The following is a 20,770-nucleotide window of genomic DNA, read 5'->3' as shown; positions in this document are numbered from 1 at the left end:
AATTGCGGCGCCTCAGACGACTGGGCCACCCGTGCCCCCTTGCTTCATCTGAAGAATGTGTAAGTGAGTGGGTTGGTTCTTATGTCATCTTTAACAGTATTTCAGTTATATCATGGCGTTTAACATATTGTTGAACGAAATCATGTAAAGACTCAGGTCAAATACGCGCAGCGTATTGACGAAAGAACTAACATGGGTTTAGTTCTGACACGGAGGCTTGAAAACAGGACCAATCCTTAATTAAAACACAAGAACAGCGTGTACGAGAAAATGTTAAGCTTGAAAAAAATCCTTTTGTGAATGCAATGTCTTTTTAATAACACTTTCCATTTATTTAGGTGGAAACCTTCAGGAATCATTAGGGGCAAACCATTTGATATTCTGGAAGGGGTGGCGGCACTTGGATTTGTTTGAAAGAAATAGCTTGTTCCAGAATATACCGGAAAAAATTATTTTGCTCCGCACAGCTTGAACCAAAAAAACAGAAATTTTGTTTGAAATTTTAAGTGGTTGGTCCCTATTATGAAACCTATTCACAAGATTCGATAACATTGTGAAATCATGAATCAAAGAATGAGAAAAGCCGAAACTGACCTAGGTGAAGCAATAAAAATACCACCCTGACTTATCATTTATACACTGGGGCTATTGATGAAAGATTTCGTTTCAGGGCTAAACTCGTCATCAGATTTGTGATGTTCCTTCTTGAATTTAGCCCACAGGTGTTTCAGGAGGTCAAAGGTCATGATATCGCTGGTGTTGTTGCCGACCACTCTCAACAGGAAGATGCCGTCGTCTCGGAGATAATGTCGAACGAATTTCTTGAAGAGCTTCAGGTCTACAGAATCTCCGCCATCTTTAAGCATGAACAGGTACTTGTTGAGAAACTTCTCCCGTCTTGAGGTGAACACTTCCTCAACTGTCCAGGACACCAGACTCCCGAGAGTCAGCAGCGACAGGAGGAGAAGAACAAACCACTGTGCAGCATAGATCTTCTCCAGGAAGAGGTTAATCGACAAGACACATTGAACCGTGAATGTCTGAACGTTCTGAAGTTGGCGGATCTGGAAGTCACACATTCCAATGCGGGGGAAGTTGTGTAGATCTACCCAATAGGAGTCGTCGGCTAAAAGTTCGAGGACGTGACCCCCATAAGCCCAGTAGTTGAACCCAAGGAAGGAGGTAAGGACTTGGAACTGACAAACCACATTGATGAAATATAACAGCTTCACGAACAGATACAGTCTTGTAAGATAGCAACCGGACCGTTTGCCAAAGCAGAAGAAAACGTTACCTAACCTGTTCTTCAGATTCCCAAACGGGTTTTGTTCAAATCGGCGGTACGTCTTCAGCCATCTGTCTATGAAGATGGAGATATGCCTCATCTTGGTGTCGCGGTCATCTTCCGGCTGCATCTGTGAGTCCAGCGTCATGCCGACTATCTTTTCCATATTGATGCCGGAGAAGCCTTTCATTGTTTTCCATATCAGGTGCGGGATCTCAAACATAAACGCCTGGATCATGAACATGACGATTACCCAGCGGTAGAAGCTTACGTCACGGTCTTCGGACATCCGGTCATCAACCGCCACCGGAAGTGACTCCGAGAAAGGGACGTTGTACATGTCGGATATCCAACAGTAGGCGTTCACGTAATCTTGAAAATGATCCTTGTCGTATTCTTTCGGTACCTGATAAATAATAATCTTATATTAAGTATTTCACACGGGTTGCGCAATTCAAAAGTACAATTGATGGCTGAAAACGTCATTTAGATACAAATACGTTGCCAAATTATCATTCTGGTGAGTGTAATCAATAGATATATGTGAGGAAATAAAAATACCTGGTGATGGCAAAAAAATCGATGATAGGGACGAAGCATCTTTTTAGAATTTCTGAGCGAGTGAGTGAGTGAGTGAGTGAGTGAGTGATTGTAACAGTATTCTAATTGTATTACGACGTGTGAACTTAATGTGGGAGGAAAGCCAGAAGTGATGCAGGCCTCAGACGTTTACCACTTTGGTGAAACCCACGAGCACGGGTATAGTGCTGACAAACCTAGAAACATAAACAGGACGAACCGGGATTCGAACCCACAATCATTGGTTGCTGGAGTTGACAAGGGGCTCAACTCTGCACAGGGACTGAGCCATTAGTGTCCACTTAGGATTCCCGAGGTTTCATACATTTCAGAACCTTGATCTATTTTCTACTATGCTTAACGTTGAATGCAATAGCCAAAGCATGGATGAATTCTCTGTACCTACCAACAGATGCAGTTATCAAATGATGACATAAATAATATGAACACATAGGCGATGATACCAATCATATTATGCGCAGTGCCTTCATATGAACTTTGAGGTACAATCGGGCACACCCTTTCTACGAAAATTTCAGAGAGGGTAATTCGACTCTTGTCCAAAAGTTACAAGGGATAGAACATTCACGGTCTAAGTAAAACTTTCCAAAATTGACGCATCAGCGACAACAAGTTTGTCCATTTACTGCCTGGTAAGTCAGATAAAACGCAAACGCGAGGGTAACTCTATCGTAGCTCCACACACGGTTTATAGGTGTATAGTGTTTTATTGGTGTGTCGATGACGTCCCAATTGTATTAAATTTGGCAATCCCCGGCAACAGCGTGCTGCGTGTTCCAAATGTGTGCAATACAAGAGTAAATTATCATCTCATTTTTCATGCTTATAGATTTTGCTTTTTTGAGTGGAATATCCCTTTAGGTTTTGATGAAAGTACAGCCTGTGGACTCAAATTAAGTGCCAGATATAAATCTATCTGACTATTTAAAAATATATTTCTACAAAATAAAATATAGAATATTAAATCTAAATAGCGCCAAGAGCTTAATGTCAGAGCAGGGACAATCCCGACTTGCCAATCATTTCAGACTTGAGTTGGATTCATTATTTAATATATTCCGCGGAGCTGGGGTACAGACTAGTGCATCCTGTACACAGTATTATGGACCTACCCAACAATTGATAGGGGCCCCCACAAAGGACTTGGCACCAACCAGCACCGCTAGCGCCAACAGTGTCCCAACAGCCACGTAATGGTGCAGCTGGTCAATGAGGTCATCATCACGTGTCGACCGTGCAGCGGACAGCTTTGCGAGCTGGTCAAGCGCTTGTTTCAACCTGAAATTAGCATTTCAACTTCCATAATTGACTGTCACAATGGATTCGAAATGGCATGATAAATAAGGATTAAACGTAGCCTGGTAAAGTTGACCATATGAGTGAGTGAGTGAGTGAGTGAGTGAGTGAGTGAGTGAGTTTGGATTAACGCCGCTTTTAACAGTATTCCAGTTATATCACGGCGTGTCAGCTTAATGTGGGGGAAAGCCCGAAGTGATGCAGGTCTCAGACGTTTACTACTTCGGTGAAACCCACGAGCACGGGTATGGTGCTGACAAACCTAGAAACATAATCGGGGCGGACCGGGATTCGAACCCACAATCATAGGTTTCTGGCGTGCCAAAGGGACGCAACGTCTGAGACCCGCATCACTTCGGACTTTCCTCCCACATTAAGCCGGGATAATACTGTTAAAAGCGGCGTTAACCCCACTCACTCGCTCAGTCACTCTACATTTCGCACTGACATACACTCTTTCTAATATTCAGAAGATTATTAATCTAAATCTGTCTTGAGGCCACAGTTCGTATCAGTGCTGTCACCTATTATCACCATGTACAGGAAATACAATCTTGAGGGCTCTCTACTGTGGTGGGGAAATGAGCCAATAACATATAGTTTGAACCAATGTTAACAAATATATGATCTCTTCATAAAATACATGATAGCATCAAGAGTAAGTATATGTCAAATTCAGTACAGTGTACTACCAAGTTAAATCGAGACTGTCAACGAATGCGAATGCTTTTTGTTTGAGATATAATATTTACAGAAAGGTGAGGCTGAGCATTTTTGGGGCGTCACAACACATATGTCTTGGAACAAAAAGCATGGCAAGTGAACGATTGTCCAAGTATTCAATTGTATTTGTGATTATTTTTTTAACAGTAAAAGAATACCATACATACTTACACAAGAAGTAAATAATATATCTTATACATATAGGTTTGCATTTATCATAATAATTAATATGGAATCTACTTACATTGTGATGTCTTCTTTTAAGGACTTTCCTCACTAGCGGTTAATGTCTCTGAAACAAACGAAACGAAGTTTTCAAGTACACGTGTGTGTAAAATATTTTTTTTATCTCAATCAAAAACTTGCAATTGATCTTGGTTTCTATGATTCTTTAAATACATTTGATTCTTCAGTATGAATTTGAAAGTTAACTCTTGTCAACCAAATTGAATAAAATCACAGTGTCTTTGAGACAATTACTTTAAGGATAACGCGGGCTGAGAAACAGAATATTCGTAACAAATAGTGTACGAAGCTATCGAGTCTCCTTATACTAGCCCGTATATTCGTACTGCATGTGCAATCTGTGCGATCGTTGTAGCCAGTGCATGCTTAGAATTAAGAACTTACTAAACTTTGCATTGAAGAAAGTAAGGAAGTAAACAGTCAATTCGTTAGAGATTTGTATCAGATGGAACAATAGATTTGGAACATGTACATTGCCCGAACTCCCTCAGAATTACATGAATTACGCAAGCTTAAACTTTGCATTGCAGACAAAAGGGAAGTAAACAGTCAATTCGTTAAAGATTTGGAAAATTTGGGAAAATAGGTTGACGTTCAAAACTGTATTTTAAGCAAGTTGGATTCAAATAATTCCAAACACACTGTGATTTCTTTTGCTAACTCCAATGTTATTATTTATATCACTGTAAAGGTGAATAATTATCCAAGTTCCACATACACAATTTCTCTGTTTACACATAGCAATAATTACTATGTTGGGCATTGGCTTAATTTGTGTGTTCCAGAACGGTGACATTTGTCTTCGTTAAGTGACTTGGTTAAAGGATAGAAAGGATACATTACCTTTGTCTGCCGCCTCGATCCCTATTGTCAACTGTAAGTGACACACAGCCGTCGAGTCATCCCAGGCCACAAACACATCGAAGATAACAAGGAGAAATGTTGGAGAGGGGAGGGGGGACAGTTGGGTGGACGCGGGGGATCTGATGTTTATCTGACGTCTTCTAGGAGGGAGTGATATGGTATGGAATGCATTTCCCAAGCATGGTGATTTTTTCAAGCAAAGATATTACAGTGTCTTGATTGATATTTGATATCTTTCTATATTGATACTGGAATTAGTACTCTCCCACGACATGGCTGTCGTTATCATAACATTCCCTCATCTTTGGAACGTGACCAGCGACGTTTATTTCAACAGTTTTATTCTTACCCTTTTCGCAACACCCGTGTGATCACTGATGTTTAGTGATCCATTCACTTAATTGTCAAATTTACGTCCAATGGACACTGTTTCGTCGGTTATTCGAGACTGGTTATTCTCTGGCGTTGATGTTGTATAATTGATAGGTTAACGCACGGTACCTTTTATCTTTAGAGATCAGGGGCGGTCGGGTAGCCTAGTGGTTAAAGCGTTTGCTCGTCACGCCGAAGACCCGGGATCGCTTCCCGACATGGGAACAATGTGTGAAGCCCATTTCTGGTGTCCCCTGCCGTGATATTGCTGGACTATTGCTAAAAGCGGCGTAAAATCATACTCAGTCAGTTTAGAGATCAGATATTATTTCATTATTCCATGGCAAATTTGTTTTCCATCTTTATATACCCAACAACACAGCACGATGAATGCGAACTATAAGATACATAACATTAAGTAAATAACGTCGATTGTGCTGAACTCGTGTGTAGTATTGGCTAAGATGATTGTCAGATCAGATTCGGCACACCCAGTCGGCCCCCAGATGGTATATATTCACGTGCAGACTGTGGTCGTTAAATGTTTACGTGATTTTTTAAATATATAATTTGTCATTCATAACAGTTTTCGAGATAAGATTTTGTGCAGATACGTTTGAATTTTTACCATCAGTGGAAGTTGGGTATGATACTCTGTGTGAAAGTCCTATAGTTGTATCAATATCAGCATGACTTACACGACGCATTAAGTACATTACATTCGTTCCTTAATGCAGTCTGTATGAGCACTGCATGTTAGTTTGTGATCAATGATTATACCAAGATACTGAGAAAAATAAACTCGAATGAAATTAGGACACACACTCTATGGTCAAAGCTCACAATACTGTTTTATTCATACCTGGAAATATTAAGCACACATGATTATATATAAGCGGCAAAACACTTAGGTTTCCATATTCATAAGAAACCTCTGCTAAAAGCACTGGTCTCGATTGTACGATTCCAGCTATATCATGAGCATCTCAAGTAATTTCATACGTGTTGTTTTATCATCTTCATGATCAGTTGTATAGGGGATTATTATTAACTGGCGTTCGGTTGAACTGTCTCCAATCAATTGATTTACAGACAGTCATATCAAACTTTCAAAAGTAGATTTTGATACTGAAACATGTACATATGCTACATCTTCTCGCCCTACACAATAATGTAAAGATTGTATGATAATATAAACTGTTCCAATAACAACACTATGGTCTTATATCACAGCAGCGTGCTAAGTTGGAATTGTTGGTATCAAGGTTGTGTCCATGTTCCCTTCAACGAAATAGATGTGTCGCCGAATGTCATTGTCTCAACGAAGGTGTTGATATTTTATACAATTGCATGTAATCCCCGAATTCGTTCATTGTTGTGTATTTTCGATTTATTCTGGGGGTAAGACCTTTCACTCTACCAGGGATTCATTTCTTCAAATCTATATTATTCATTCTGTGGGAGGATACATTTCTGTGCAACATGGAAAGTTAAATCAAATAAAATTTAACCGAAGGCAGTAAATATTTGTACACTGAAGCCCCATTTATCAAGACACTGTTCTGCTTAAAATGGATTCTTTAATGATCAGACAATTTAAGAGTTCAATTCCATCCAGTTCATCAAAAGGAAGTAGGAAACAGACAAACATCTCTGTTTGGGGGACTTCAAACAGATTTGCTGGCATTGCCAATTGATCCGAATCCAGGCCCCCAGTTAAACAAGGATCTACTCTTGTCCGTTGGTAAGAGGTTTGGTATCTGGAGTATATTCTTCATCATCCGTCTTGTGCTGCTGTTTCTCAAACTTTGCCCAGAGAAGCTTCAGGATATCAAAGGCAGCAATCTCCCCAGCGTTTTTCGTCAGTATCCTCATCAGGAAGACACCATCATCTCTCAGGTACCGCCTCACAAAGTGCTGGAACAACCTCACTTCCACTTCATCTTCCTTCTCCCGCAGCATCTCGAGATACTTCCTCAGGAATCTCTCCCTCCTTGTGGTAAAGACTTCCTCCACTGTCCACTTGATGAGGCTGAGGGCGGTCACCAGTGCAAGGATGATCATGACGAACCACAGCGAAGCGTAAGCTTTCTCCAGGTACATGTTGATGGGGAGGGCGCATTGTACCGTGTGGCTTTAGATATTTTGGAGCTGACGTATCTGAAAGTCACACATGCCAACCCGTGGGAAGTTGTCCGAGTCCTTCATTGGCGCATCATCCTGTAACATCCTCACAACGTCGGCTCCGTAACCCCAGAAGTTGAAACCGAGGAAGGCCGACAGGATCTGGAACTGGACCAAGACGTTGATGAGGTAGAGGAGCTTGACAAATAGGTAGAGCCTTGTCAGGAACCGTCCCGAGCGCTTTCCAAAACAGAAGACGATGCTGAAGAGCTTGGACTGAAAGTTCGCTAGAGGACTGGAATCAAAATGTCTGTATGACTTCAACCATCTGTGGACGTATTCGGCTGTGTACCTCATGTTCTTCTCCCTGTCCTCTTCTCCGTCCAATTGAGTCTGAAGCGCCAGTTGAACAACTTTTTTTATGTTGATGCCGGAAAAGGTGTTGAAGGACGTCCAAATGAAATTGGGAAATTTGAACATTATCCCCTGCACAATGAACATCAGAAACACCCAGCGGTAAAATCGGATACTTCTGTCTGCGGACATTCTCTCGTCAACGTCTTCGGGGAGGTATTCACTGAACGGCACGTTGTGCATGTTGCTGATCCAACAGTACTGGTGGATGTAGGGTTTGAAATTATCGTCGTTATACTCTTTAGGAACCTGCAAAACAAAGGGGAACATATTCTACAACGCCTGTACATATATATCTGTCTCCCTGTTTAATCCACTACAAGCCAGTGTGTCGATGAGGAGCCTGTACTATCATACCCGTCTCCCTGTTTAATCCACTACAAGCCAGTGTGTCGATGGGGAGCCTGTACTATCATACCCGTCTCCCTGTTTAATAAACTACAAAGCAATGTGTCGATGGGGAGCCTGTACTATCATACCCGTCTCCCTGTTTAATCCACTACAAGCCAATGTGTCGATGGAGAGCCTGTACTATCATACCCCTCTCCCTGTTTAATCCACTACAAGCCAATGTGTCGATGGGGAGCATGTCCTATCATACCCCTCTCCCTGTTTAATCCACTACAAGCCAATGTGTCGATGGGGAGCCTGTACTATCATACCCCTCTCCCTGTTTAATCCACTACAAGCCAATGTGTCGATGGGGAGCCTGTACTATCATACCCGTCTCCCTGTTTAATCCACTACAAGCCAATGTGTCGATGGAGAGCCTGTACTATCATACCCCTCTCCCTGTTTAATCCACTACAAGCCAATGTGTCGATGAGGAGCCTGTACTATCATACCCCTCTCCATGTTTAATCCACTACAAGCCAATGTGTCGATGGGGAGCCTGTACTATCATACCCGTCTCCCTGTTTAATCCACTACAAGCCAGTGTGTCGATGGGGAGCCTGTTCTATCATACCCGTCTCCCTGTTTAATCCACTACAAGCCAATGTGTCGATGAGGAGCCTGTACTATCATACCCGTCTCCCTGTTAAATCCACTACAAACCAGTGTGTCGATGAGGAGCCTGTACTATCATACCCTTCTCCCTGTTTAATCCAGCAGTCTGTAAATAATCGAGTCTGGACCAGACAATCCAGTAGTTGATATCGATCTACGCAATTGGTATACGATGACACGCATCAACCAAGTCAGCCTCCCGTTAGTCGCCTCTGGTCCCTGGTTGACGTCGAAATGAAATGGTGATGGGTGGCACAACATTACTTTGACTGAGGTATACCCACTCCACAGTGTGCAAGGAAGGGCCACCGTTTGCGTGTGGGGCGACGTTTTGTCTTTCAGGACGACAACGCCCGTGCTCACCGTGCACGAATCGTCAATGCTCACTTCCAGTAGCACAACATACACAGAGTAATCATCCTGACCCTTCCCCCATTGAACACGTCTGGGACATGATAGGGAGACGCGTGCGTCAACGTCATAGGCCGCCGACCACGTTGGCTGAACTTGGACTGGCGCTGCAGGAGGATTGGGACAGACAGACTCCCTCAAATCGCCATTGCGAGACTCATACGCAGAATGCCTCGGCGAGAGAATTTATGTTAAACAAAATCGTGGCGGTTCGCGGTATAACACACTACTGATCAATGAACGTCATCTTTGAAATATCTCATCTTACCCCTATGGTCCTTCAAGAAACTTGGCGATCATAACATCTACTGTCCTACTTCACTTCCGGTCGTGACCCGTGAAGATTCCGGGGTAGAATAGCTCTTCAGCAACCCATACTTGCCGTAAAAGGTGACTATGCTTGTCGTAAAAGGCGACTTACGGGATCGGGTGGTCAGACTCGCTGACTTGGTTGATGCACGTCGTCGATTCCAAGTGCGTGGATCGATGTTCATGATGTCAATCACTGGATTGTCTGGTCCAGACTCGATTATTTTACAGACCGCCGTCATATAGCTGGAATATTGCTGAGTGCGGCGTTAAACAACAAACAAACAAACACTTCCGGTCGTAATGTGTTCCTATTTCGTTTATTATTATGATACAACTATTACTAGAAACTAAACTGTTGCAAATCCTTTACCTTTTTAAAGAGTATATATAATGTACAATTATATTACACAAAATAAAGATATTATATTGCGAAATTAAAAGATAAACATATTTTCATGCTCTTATGGAAGAACTTGACTTATGATTAGATTTTGATACACTGTCAACCCCGTTATTCCGGACTGTGTCATTTCCAGTGACGTCGTAACTCTCCCCTGTACAGTAATGCAGCTGTTAAGGTTCTGGAAACATAGCTATTCTGTGCCACCCCCAGTCAATTCGTTCCGATTATGACAATACCGAATTAACAGATCAAGGGTACGGATCAAAGACTTGATCTATAAATATAAGATAGCTACGTGATAAATCGCAAAGAACAATGAAGAATGGGGCGTAATATTATTTCATGATAAACTTTTTTCTAATTCGACGTCAATTCTGGAGATTCAAACATTGTATTACGCTCGCAACTTAATGACGTCGTTAATTGGACGATGCTATTTTTGAAATGGTAGTGAGTTGTTCCCTTTCGATGTAGTTGGGCCGAACGGAAGCATCCAAAATTGGGCGAGACATGTCAATGCTTAATGAATTACGTTTGAGATTATACATTCATGTAATTATAAAATAATTTTCACTGTCATGATGTTGTTGTGAGTATTCGATATACCAAACTGAACCCCCCTGTTCATAAAATGACCTTGTCCGACATTGCCGAGATCGGATTGTATTGGTCTTAGGACCATTGAGATCGGTCTTAGGACGGTATCATATTTCGCTGACAACTCCCTAAATATATAATAAATGTTGCCGATCCCTCCATCTTTCGCTGTGTCATCTTTTTTCACCTCCCCTATAATAAATGATGAGTCCCTAAAAGCCTCATCTGGGTTTCGCGGTATCGACACATATATCTTGAATATCTCGTATGATGTGACCCAAACTTACCCAACAGTCGATGGAGCCCCATTTTGTTTTAGCGCTGAAGAAGCCGGCCATGATGACCATCACTATCACCAGCATCCGGTGATGCAGCTGATCCACGACATCGTCATCACGGATGAGACTGAAGATTTTCAACGCCACAAACTTCTCCACAGCCTTCTTGTACATTCTGCAACGTTGAATACGGTGACGATTAATACTACACTTCGAGATCCAAGTTTCCATACTACGACACTTTGTCCAATCGCGTATGGTATCAACAGTGGGATGTAGCGACAATTGTTATCAGATACATTGTACCTACTTAAACGTGTACATGTAAAAGGGAATATGTATTATCAGGGAATATCAATTTGTATTATTCCTGAACATGGGCTCTGCTTTTAGAAGAGATTTCTTATGATTATGGAAATGGCTTTGTCGCTTTAATTCATATACCCCCTGATTCTATATTTCTTTCTCTCAACGAATTTGTCAGACACCAATGGATTTCTGAAACATCGCTTTCGCGAGTCATGTGAAAAATTCGGATGTTCTTAAAATATTTTTGAGTAGCATGTCTGATGTTTTTAATCGTGAAAAATTTAAACACATTAAGTCTAATTGTTCTATAACCCGCTGGTTACAGAATAGTTATTGAACAGAAGCAGTCAAATATTTTCCTCAATCTCCTTCTTTCTGGTGTATCAACATTTGGCCAGGTATCATATTTATAACCCCTCCTCTCAATGCGCCAAAGATGTGTTGACAGAACTGAAGAAAGAAGACGTAGGATGAGAGTTCTTTTGAACACACTGGAAATATGAATTTGAAATATTTGTATGAAAGTGACCGGTATATTTTTGCGTTTTTCTGAACCAATCTGTAATCTCTAAACATATTCATTAACACTCGTCTAATACACGGTTACACGCGTTTAACAAAACCTGAGCCATTTCATACGGAGTTACGAAAAGAGTGAGTGAGTGAGTATGGTTTTTACGCCGCTTTTAGCAATATTCCAGCAATATCACGGACACATTGTACCCATGTCGGAATCGAACCCGGGTCGTCGGCGTGACGACCGAACGCTTAAACCACTAGGCTACCCGATCGCCCCTGTTACGATAAGACAGATACAAGCTACACAATTCGTTCCATAATCATAAGAAATCCTTGTTGAAAGCAGAGTCGATTGTACGATTCCGACTCCATAATGGACATGCGTTTCAAATGGTGATGATACCGGGTGTTCGCGAAAAAGTGTGAGTTATTCTGCCCCACCGGTGGCAACTGCAATAAACACATAAAAAAATCATTTACAAAGAAACATATTACAACATGTAAATAGAAAATTAAATTTAAATAAAAAGTGTAAAGATAAATAAAAAAATTTAAGTGACATTATCCATGATATTGATCCGTCTGTCCAAGATATGAGTGGGGGTTTTCGCTGAAATTTTATCCAAGACCATGCATGATGAAATATGGAACACTTTCTCTACAACCGTAACATGAATAAAAGTACTCCAAGATGTAACATCCTTCTCGAAAAGATATTCCCTAAAATATGTATACAAGGGGCACTTTTCTAAAACATATACCAAATCTTTAGGAATGGTTTGATAATGAAGACATGTCCTTTAAACAAGTTTCAACACGGACAGGAGCGACCCAGATCTAGACATTCATAACTGTCTGATCTAGGGATATTGTTGATGATTTATGATTCTACTTGTTTCACGAGTGTTTTTACATGTTCACCCCAAAGTGCAAATGTATTGATTTTCAAAGATAAGATGTCTAAGAAACTCATCAGCAGTTGGGTATAATAATATTTTCTAATTTTGAAAACGTTTTAAATTAAATTATATTAAAAAAAATAAAAACACGTAGAAGTATTCTTTGAGTGCTGGCTAAGCGCCAGTAGGTTCATTTTTTGGATATAATATCGCTAACTTATGATATTTTCAATTGGAAATCAAACATATCATAAGATCAACTGAGAGTTTCTACAGCTATAGATTCTTTTCTATAGTTTGCATAGTTATGACTCTTCATGTATTATCGCAAACTCACAGCGTAAAAATCAAGACCTTAAAATCAAAATTTGTTTCTGACCCATTAAAAATGTAATCTTACATACTGCTAAATACATTTACTTTAAACCCGTGTATACACATTATTGTCATCGTTAAAATTTGATATTTCGATATAAATTCAATGTCTTGGACTCTAACATAACGAGGTTTCAAAATGTAAATATTATATTAAGCACGATGTTTAGATTGTTTTCTCATTAAATAGTTTTCTGTCCCCATTTCTCCCTAAATAACTTATGGAAAAGTTGTTGGCGTTTTTATTTACAGTCCCCACATTAACGCAGTTTGATGTTTCGGAACAACAATTGCAGCATGTCAGGTTCAGACGCCACACTTGCATTGATACAAGTACCATTTTAGAAATCTGGTTATATGTTCGAGAACCCACATTTCCTTGGTGCTTATCCCAAAGGATTGTGAACAACACATATCGAATACTTTTGTCATTATCTTATAATTATGTGACATAACAAACATTATATGACAACTAAACTTTTGCAAATATATTTACCTTCATCTCCGACAGTGAAACATTACACAAGAGAGATACTTCATCAATAAAAATCTAAACAATATGGACGTACATGGCAGTATCATATAATAATAAACATACATTAAGTGAGTGAGTGAGTGAGTTAAAATTTAAAGTCACAGCGGCATTATTTCAGTCATATCGTGACTTGAGCAAGTTATGTATTTATATAATATATTAGGACCTGTCGTCGAAGGACAGTACAACAACTAGCAAAATATTACAGATTATAATTGTAAAACTAGTCATAGAATAATAAAATAATCAGATTATAACAGACGACACAATATACAAAAGGGGCTGTAGATCGCCAGCAACCAAAATTAGGCCACCATACTAGGGACCATGGGGACTTACGGTACTTCTGCTACCTACATGGTACCCCAGCAGGATGTACACCATCCACCAGCCACTGGCGATGATCAGAAAGATTAGCCAAAGAGTTAAAATCAACAAAAATACTACGATTAAAATCACAGAGAAATGAAATGATACGTTGAAGGATACCGGACTTACGTACCTTCCCACATACATTAAGTACTCTCTATATTTGAAAAAGACCGAGAAGACCACCCCTGCTTATGGGAAATATAGAAAGCATGTTTTATTGTTAAACATCTTTAATGATTCAAGACAAATGTTATTACTCTCACGGTACATGAACTGCGTAGTAATGTTTGAAAACGTACTATCGTCGTATACTATGTACTGTAAGGGATCTATGCGTTGTTGGTCAAAACAGATGGTTCGTCTTGAATCCGTTACCGACAAAATGTCCCAATTATGTATTAATTATATTTAATAAATATTATTTAATTTTTGTCACATTAGTCATATGTCGACACACAATCAAATATGTAACTTGCACGAGAACTAAAACAATGTAACAATTACGACGACCATACAATACATGTGATAGTCTTGACAAATTATAACGAACATCATAATTTCATGATATATCAAGAAATGAATTGATGAAGGACAGGACGTAGCCTGAAAACGTCATGAAAATAACAAGTAAGAGGATGTCTTACGTTAAAATGTCATGTCTCTATGTCCAATCAAATAATCATAATCATAACCATAATCATAAGAAATCTTAGCCAAAAGCGTCCGTTGTACCATTCCAACTATATCACAATCATGTGTATTTGAGTCACTATCAAATAGTGATGACACCAGCTATTCGCGAAAAGGTGAGCGTATCCTGTCCTGCGATGGCACCCAGCACAAACACAAGGCAGAGGCAAGTGTTAGCCTGAACGGGAAATATGACACCAAGTTGCAAATACCTTGAATCACAAACATAATAAAACGACCTTTTAAAGTGAAGGTCAGTTAATGAGATCATGTATTTGAAAGTATAAATGTCAACTGTCGGGGATCACAGATAATATTACATTATAATTATGATTAACAAAAGGATTACAATAAATACGCCCATACCTTGTAGCCTGTATCAGTACTTTTTTGCACATGGAGGTGAATACGTCACCAGATAATGGGAGCCCTGCACCTTGTGACATGCTAGCTGAGATTGCAATCTATGAATTCCGTTCGCTTGTTGACTCTTTCGAGACAAGGAAGTTTTTGTTGTTGATTTATTTACTATGCTCTTTGGAGTCCATTTCCTCTGCAGTATTTTTTGTGTGTTTTTTGTGGTCAAATTGAAGCAATCCTTATAACTGTGCAATAATCAAATACGACTAGACCCATAGGTTAGTTGTTAATAGCATTACGTTAGGACAAGAATAGCATTCTCCGGTCCCAAGGACACGTGCAGTATGACCTTAGAATTCACTGTACTTGTTGACGAACTTGCCTAGTGGAGTGCCCGTGTCAAGTAAGTCAATTACTGATCTCTAAAGGTGTTTATAGACTTCTTGGTGTTAGAGACACTCTGGTTGCATGGGGACACCCCGGTGTTAGAGACACTCTGATTGTATGGGGACTCCCTGGTGTTTGAGACTCTCTGGTTGCATGAGGACTCCCTGGTGATAGAGACACTCTGGTTGTATGGGGACTCCCTGGTGATAGAGACACTCTGGTTGTATGGGGACTCCCTGGTGTTAGAGACACTCTGGCTGCATGAGGACTCCCTGGTGTTAGAGACACTCTGATTGTATGGGGACTCCCTGGTGATAGAGACACTCTGACTGCATGAGGACTCCCTGGTGTTAGAGACACTCTGATTGTATGGGGACTCCCTGGTGTTAGAGATACTCTGGTCGCATAGGGACTCCCTGGTGATAGAGACACTCTTGTTGAATGGGGACTCCCTGGTGTTAGAGACACTCTTGTTGCATGGGGACTCCCTGGTGTTAGAGACACTCTTGTTGCATGGGGACTCCCTGGTGTTAGAGACACTCTTGTTGCATAGGGACTCCCTGGTGTTAGAGACACTCTTGTTACATTGGGACTCCCTGGTGTTAGAGACACTCTTGTTGTATGGGGACTCCCTGGTGTTAGAGACACTCTTGTTGCATGGGGACTCCCTGGTGTTAGAGACACTCTTGTTGCATGGGGACTCCCTGGGGATAGAGACACTCTTGTTGCATGTGGACTCCCTGGTGTTGGAGAAGCTCTGGTTGCATGTGGACTCCCTGGTGTTAGATACTCTCTGGTCGAATGTGGACTCCCTGGTGATAGAGACACTCTGGTTGTATGGGGACTCCCTGGTGATAGAGACACTCTGGTTGTATGGGGACTCCCTGGTGTTAGAGACGCTCTGATTGTATGGGGACTCCCTGGTGTTAGAGACACTCTGATTGTATGGGGACTCCCTGGTGTTAGAGACACTCTGGTTGTATGGGGACACCCCGGTGTTAGAGACACTCTGATTGTATGGGGACTCCCTGGTGTTAGAGACACTCTGATTGTATGGGGACTCCCTGGTGTTAGAGACACTCTTGTTGCATGGGGACTCCCTGGTGTTAGAGACACTCTTGTTGAATGGGGACTCCCTGGTGTTAGAGACACTCTTGTTGCATGGGGACTCCCTGGTGTTAGAGACACTCTTGTTGCATGGGGACTCCCTGGTGTTAGAGACACTCTTGTTGCATGGGGACTCCCTGGTGTTAGAGACACTCTTGTTGCATGGGGACTCCCTGGTGTTAGAGACACTCTTGTTGCATGGGGACTCCCTGGTGTTAGAGACTCTCTTGTTGCATGGGGACTCCCTGGTGTAAGAGACACTCTTGTTGCATGGGGACTCCCTGGTGTTAGAGACACTCTGGTTGCATGGGGACTCCCTGGTGGCAGAGACACTCTGGTTGTATGTGGAGTCCCTGGTGTTGGAGACTCTCTGGTAGCATGTGGACTCCCTGGTTTTAGAGACTCTCTGGGAGCATGGGGACTCCCTGGGGATAGAGACACTCTTGTTGCATGTGGACTCCCTGGTGTTGGAGAAGCTCTGGTTGCATGTGGACTCCCTGGTGTTAGATACTCACTGGTCGAATGTGGACTCCCTGGTGATAGAGACACTCTGGTTGAATGGGGACTCCCTGGTGATAGAGACACTCTTGTTGCATGGGGACTCCCTGGTGTTAGAGACACTCTTGTTGCATGGGGACTCCCTGGTGTTAGAGAGACTCTTGTTGCATGGGGACTCCCTGGTGTTAGAGACACTCTTGTTGCATGGGGACTCCCTGGTGTTAGAGACTCTCTTGTTGCATAGGGACTCCCTGGTGTAAGAGACACTCTTGTTGCATGAGGACTCCCTGGTGTTAGAGACACTCTGGTTGCATGGGGACTCCCTGGTGACAGAGACACTCTTGTTTGCATGGGGACTCCCTGGTGTTGGAGACACTCTGGTTGTATGGGGAGTCCCTGGTGTTGGAGACTCTCTGGTAGCATGGGGACTCCCTGGTTTTAGAGACTCTCTGGGAGCATGGGGACTCCCTGGGGATAGAGACACTCTTGTTGCATGTGGACTCCCTGGTGTTGGAGAAGCTCTGGTTGCATGTGGACTCCCTGGTGTTAGATACTCACTGGTCGAATGTGGACTCCCTGGTGATAGAGACACTCTGGTTGAATGGGGACTCCCTGGTGATAGAGACACTCTGGTTGCATGGGGACTCCCTGATGTTAGAGTCTATCTGGTAGCATGGGGACTCCCTGGTGTTGGAGACGCTCTGGTTGCATGGGGACTCCCTGGTGTAAGATACTCTCTGGTCGAATGTGGACTCCCTGGTGATAGAGACACTCTGGTTGCATGGGGACTCCCTGGTGTTGGAGACGCTCTGGTTGAATGGGGACTCCCTGGTGTTAGAGACACTCTGGTTGCATGGGGAGTCCCTGGTGTTGGAGACGCTCTGGTAGCATGGGGACTCCCTGGTTTTAGAGACTCTCTGGTAGCATGAGTACTCCCTGGTGATAGAGACACTCTTGTTGCATGGGGACTTCCTGGTGTTGAAGACGCTCCGGTTGCATGGGGACTCCCTGGTGTTAGATACTCTCTGGTTGCATGTGGACTCCCTGGTGATAGAGACACTCTGGTTGTATGGGGACTCCCTGGTGTTAGAGACACTCTGGTTGTATGGGGACTCCCTGGTGTTAGAGACACTCTGATTGTATGGGGACTCCCTGGTGTTAGAGACACTCTGATTGTATGGGGACTCCCTGGTGTTAGAGACACTCTTGTTGTATGGGGACACCCCGGTGTTAGAGACACTCTGATTGTATTGGGACTCCCTGGTGTTAGAGACACTCTGATTGTATGGGGACTCCCTGGTGTTAGAGACACTCTTGTTGCATGGGGACTCCCTGGTGTTAGAGACACTCTTGTTGCATGGGGACTCCCTGGTGTTAGAGACACTCTTGTTGCATGGGGACTCCCTGGTGTTAGAGACACTCTTGTTGCATGGGGACTCCCTGGTGTTAGAGACACTCTTGTTGTATGGGGACTCCCTGGTGTTAGAGACACTCTTGTTGCATGGGGACTCCCTGGTGTTAGAGACACTCTTGTTGCATGGGGACTCCCTGGTGTTAGAGACACTCTTGTTGCATGGGGACTCCCTGGTGTTAGAGACTCTCTTGTTGCATGGGGACTCCCTGGTGACAGAGACACTCTTGTTGCATGGGGACTCCCTGGTGTTAGAGACACTCTTGTTGCATGGGGACTCCCTGGTGTTAGAGACGCTCTGGTTGCATGGGGACTCCCTGGTGACAGAGACACTCTTGTTGCATGGGGACTCCCTGGTGTTGGAGACACTCTGGTTGTATGGGGAGTCCCTGGTGTTGGAGACTCGCGGGTAGCATGGGGACTCCCTGGTTTTAGAGACTCTCTGGGAGCATGGGGACTCCCTGGGGATAGAGATACTCTTGTTGCATGTGGACTCCCTGGTGTTGGAGAAGCTCTGGTTGCATGTGGACTCCCTGGTGTTAGATACTCACTGGTCGAATGTGGACTCCCTGGTGATAGAGACACTCTGGTTGAATGGGGACTCCCTGGTGATAGAGACACTCTGGTTGCATGGGGACTCCCTGATGTTAGAGTCTATCTGGTAGCATGGGGACTCCCTGGTGTTGGAGACGCTCTGGTTGCATGGGGACTCCCTGGTGTAAGATACTCTCTGGTCGAATGTGGACTCCCTGGTGATAGAGACACTCTGGTTGAATGGGGACTCCCTGGTGTTGGAGACGCTCTGGTTGTATGGGGACTCCCTGGTGATAGAGACTCTCTGGTTGTATGGGGACTCCCTGGTGTTAGAGACACTCTTGTTGCATGGGGAGTCCCTGGTGTTAGAGAAACTCTTGTTGCATGGGGACTCCCTGGTGTTAGAGACACTCTGATTGCATGGGGACTCCCTGGTGTTAGAGACACTCTGATTGTATGGGGACTCCCTGGTGATAGAGACACTCTGGCTGCATGGGGACTCCCTGGTGTAAGATACTCTCTGGTTGAATGTGGACTCCCTGGTGATAGAGACACTCTGGTTGAATGGGGACTCCCTGGTGTTAGAGACACTCTGGTTGCATGGGGAGTCCCTGGTGTTGGAGACGCTCTGGTAGCATGGGGACTCCCTGGTTTTAGAGACTCTCTGGTAGCATGAGTACTCCCTGGTGAAAGAGACACTCTTGTTGCATGGGGACTTCCTGGTGTTGAAGACGCTCCGGTTGCATGGGGACTCCCTGGTGTAAGATACTCTCTGGTCGAATGTGGACTCCCTGGTGTTAGAGACACTCTGGTAGCATGGGGACTCCCTGGTGATAGAGACACTCTTGTTGCATGGGGACTCCCTGGTGTTAGAGTCTCTCTGGTTGCATGGGGACTCCCTGGTGTTGGAGACGCTCTGGTTGCATGGGGAGTCCCTGGCGTTGGAGACGCTCTGGTTGCATGGGGACTCCCTGGTGTTAGATACTCTCTGGTCGAATGTGGACTCCCTGGTGATAGAGACACTCTGGTTGAATGGGGACTCCCTGGTGTTAGAGACACTCTGGCTGCATGAGGACTCCCTGGTGTTAGAGACACTCTGGTTGTATTTGGGGACTAACTTGGTTTTGACTCTCCGGCTGCATGGAAGCTCAGTGCTTTTAGAGATTGACTGATTGCATAGGACACTCTTACTGCACGTGGTACCCCTCAGAGACTCTGTCGTTGCTAGTTGCAGTGAATCGTTGGTGTCCTGGACATTCCCTGGGTGTAGCGACTGTTGTGTATTCTTAACGATATGAATAACGACCATGAAATTGATAACAGCGATGTTCAAGGGCAGGCATCACGTGTCCAATATGAGATAGTAATTGTTAAAAATAGACATAACAACGCATGTCTGTCAGATACCAAGTATCGAACAACGAGTTGTTTCAATACATATCTAACGAGTAGAGTAATCTGTGTCTTAGACACCCTAATATCGTAAAATTTGAGCATCTAATCCATTCGTATTGTGTCTATTCTCATGACCACACTGGCGCATTAATACATAACGCAACGGTCATTTGTGACTTCATCCGGCCTACCGCTTACCACCCATACCTTCTGTGACCCTCCACAATAAAAATAGTTCCGCCATATCATTAGATTATCAAGGCGGTGGTAATAGTGGAAGCAGGGAAACACCAAAGAACATTATTAACACTCTAAAACCATAAAATTTCGACACAGGCGTAGGTGATTTCGACTGAGGCGTATCGATGAATTACAATCAGGAAAGTAGTCCATCATAATTTGACCTTTAATTCAATCTCACACATATGTTTGATACCAGTTATCTC

The 20,770-nt window shown here is 43.0% G+C and overlaps 3 protein-coding genes and 1 pseudogene across 4 annotated transcripts; all 4 read right to left on the bottom strand.

Annotated features, from left to right (window-relative positions):
• On the bottom strand, nt 1-5,514 carry LOC124112310 (innexin unc-9-like). Of its 2 annotated transcripts, XM_046472362.2 has the most exons (4): nt 4,994-5,514; nt 4,149-4,196; nt 2,998-3,163; nt 1-1,691 (listed from the first exon to the last, which is right to left on the bottom strand). In XM_046472362.2, coding segments are annotated over exons 2-4 (1,227 nt in total). In that variant the 5' UTR covers nt 4,151-4,196; nt 4,994-5,514; the 3' UTR covers nt 1-632. The 2 variants fall into 2 exon arrangements, with proteins under 2 accessions (XP_046328318.2, XP_048238359.1); XM_048382402.1 differs by lacking the exon at nt 4,994-5,514 and having other exon boundaries at nt 4,149-4,980.
• A 722-nt stretch (nt 5,515-6,236) lies between these two features.
• LOC124112309 lies at nt 6,237-15,933 on the bottom strand (annotated as a pseudogene).
• LOC125372449 (sialidase-like) lies at nt 15,405-17,623 on the bottom strand. Its single transcript, XM_048382512.1, has 3 exons — nt 17,539-17,623; nt 17,002-17,452; nt 15,405-16,911 (listed from the first exon to the last, which is right to left on the bottom strand). The coding sequence occupies exons 1-3, from the start codon at nt 17,621-17,623 to the stop codon at nt 15,405-15,407; spliced, it is 2,043 nt and encodes a 680-aa protein (XP_048238469.1).
• Nucleotides 17,624-17,637: 14 nt separating this feature from the next.
• LOC125372447 (mRNA decay activator protein ZFP36L3-like) lies at nt 17,638-20,238 on the bottom strand. The gene is made up of 2 exons (XM_048382507.1): nt 19,123-20,238; nt 17,638-19,049 (listed from the first exon to the last, which is right to left on the bottom strand). The coding sequence occupies exons 1-2, from the start codon at nt 20,236-20,238 to the stop codon at nt 17,646-17,648; spliced, it is 2,520 nt and encodes an 839-aa protein (XP_048238464.1). The 3' UTR covers nt 17,638-17,645.
• Between the last annotated feature and the right edge of the window lie 532 nt (nt 20,239-20,770).

The sequence above is a fragment of the Haliotis rufescens genome, unplaced genomic scaffold (assembly GCF_023055435.1).
Source record: "Haliotis rufescens isolate VD_foot unplaced genomic scaffold, xgHalRufe1.0.p SCAF_4, whole genome shotgun sequence".
Classification (NCBI taxonomy): Eukaryota; Metazoa; Mollusca; class Gastropoda; order Lepetellida; family Haliotidae; genus Haliotis; species Haliotis rufescens.
The sequence above is the reverse complement of the archived record's forward strand: the minus strand, read 5'-3'. Positions and strand labels throughout refer to the sequence as shown.

Excerpts from the sequence above, each read along its gene's own strand:
- LOC124112310 (XM_046472362.2), bottom strand. Across the intron at positions 1,692-2,997 it reads GGGCCCCTATCAATTGTTGG|GTACCGAAAGAATACGACAA; the intron begins GTAGGTCCATAA and ends ATTATTTATCAG.
- LOC125372449 (XM_048382512.1), bottom strand. The coding sequence starts at position 17,623 with ATGCAACCAGAGTGTCTCTATCACCAGGGAGTCCCCATTCAACCAGAG. Across the intron at positions 17,453-17,538 it reads AGTCCACATTCGACCAGTGA|GGAGTCCCCATGCTCCCAGA; the intron begins GTATCTAACACC and ends CTCTATCCCCAG. Across the intron at positions 16,912-17,001 it reads AGGGAGTCCACATTCGACCA|GGAGTCCCCATGCTCCCAGA; the intron begins GTGAGTATCTAA and ends CTCTATCCCCAG.
- LOC125372447 (XM_048382507.1), bottom strand. The coding sequence starts at position 20,238 with ATGGTCGTTATTCATATCGTTAAGAATACACAACAGTCGCTACACCCA. Across the intron at positions 19,050-19,122 it reads AGTCCACATTCGACCAGAGA|ACTCTAACATCAGGGAGTCC; the intron begins GTATCTTACACC and ends GCTACCAGATAG.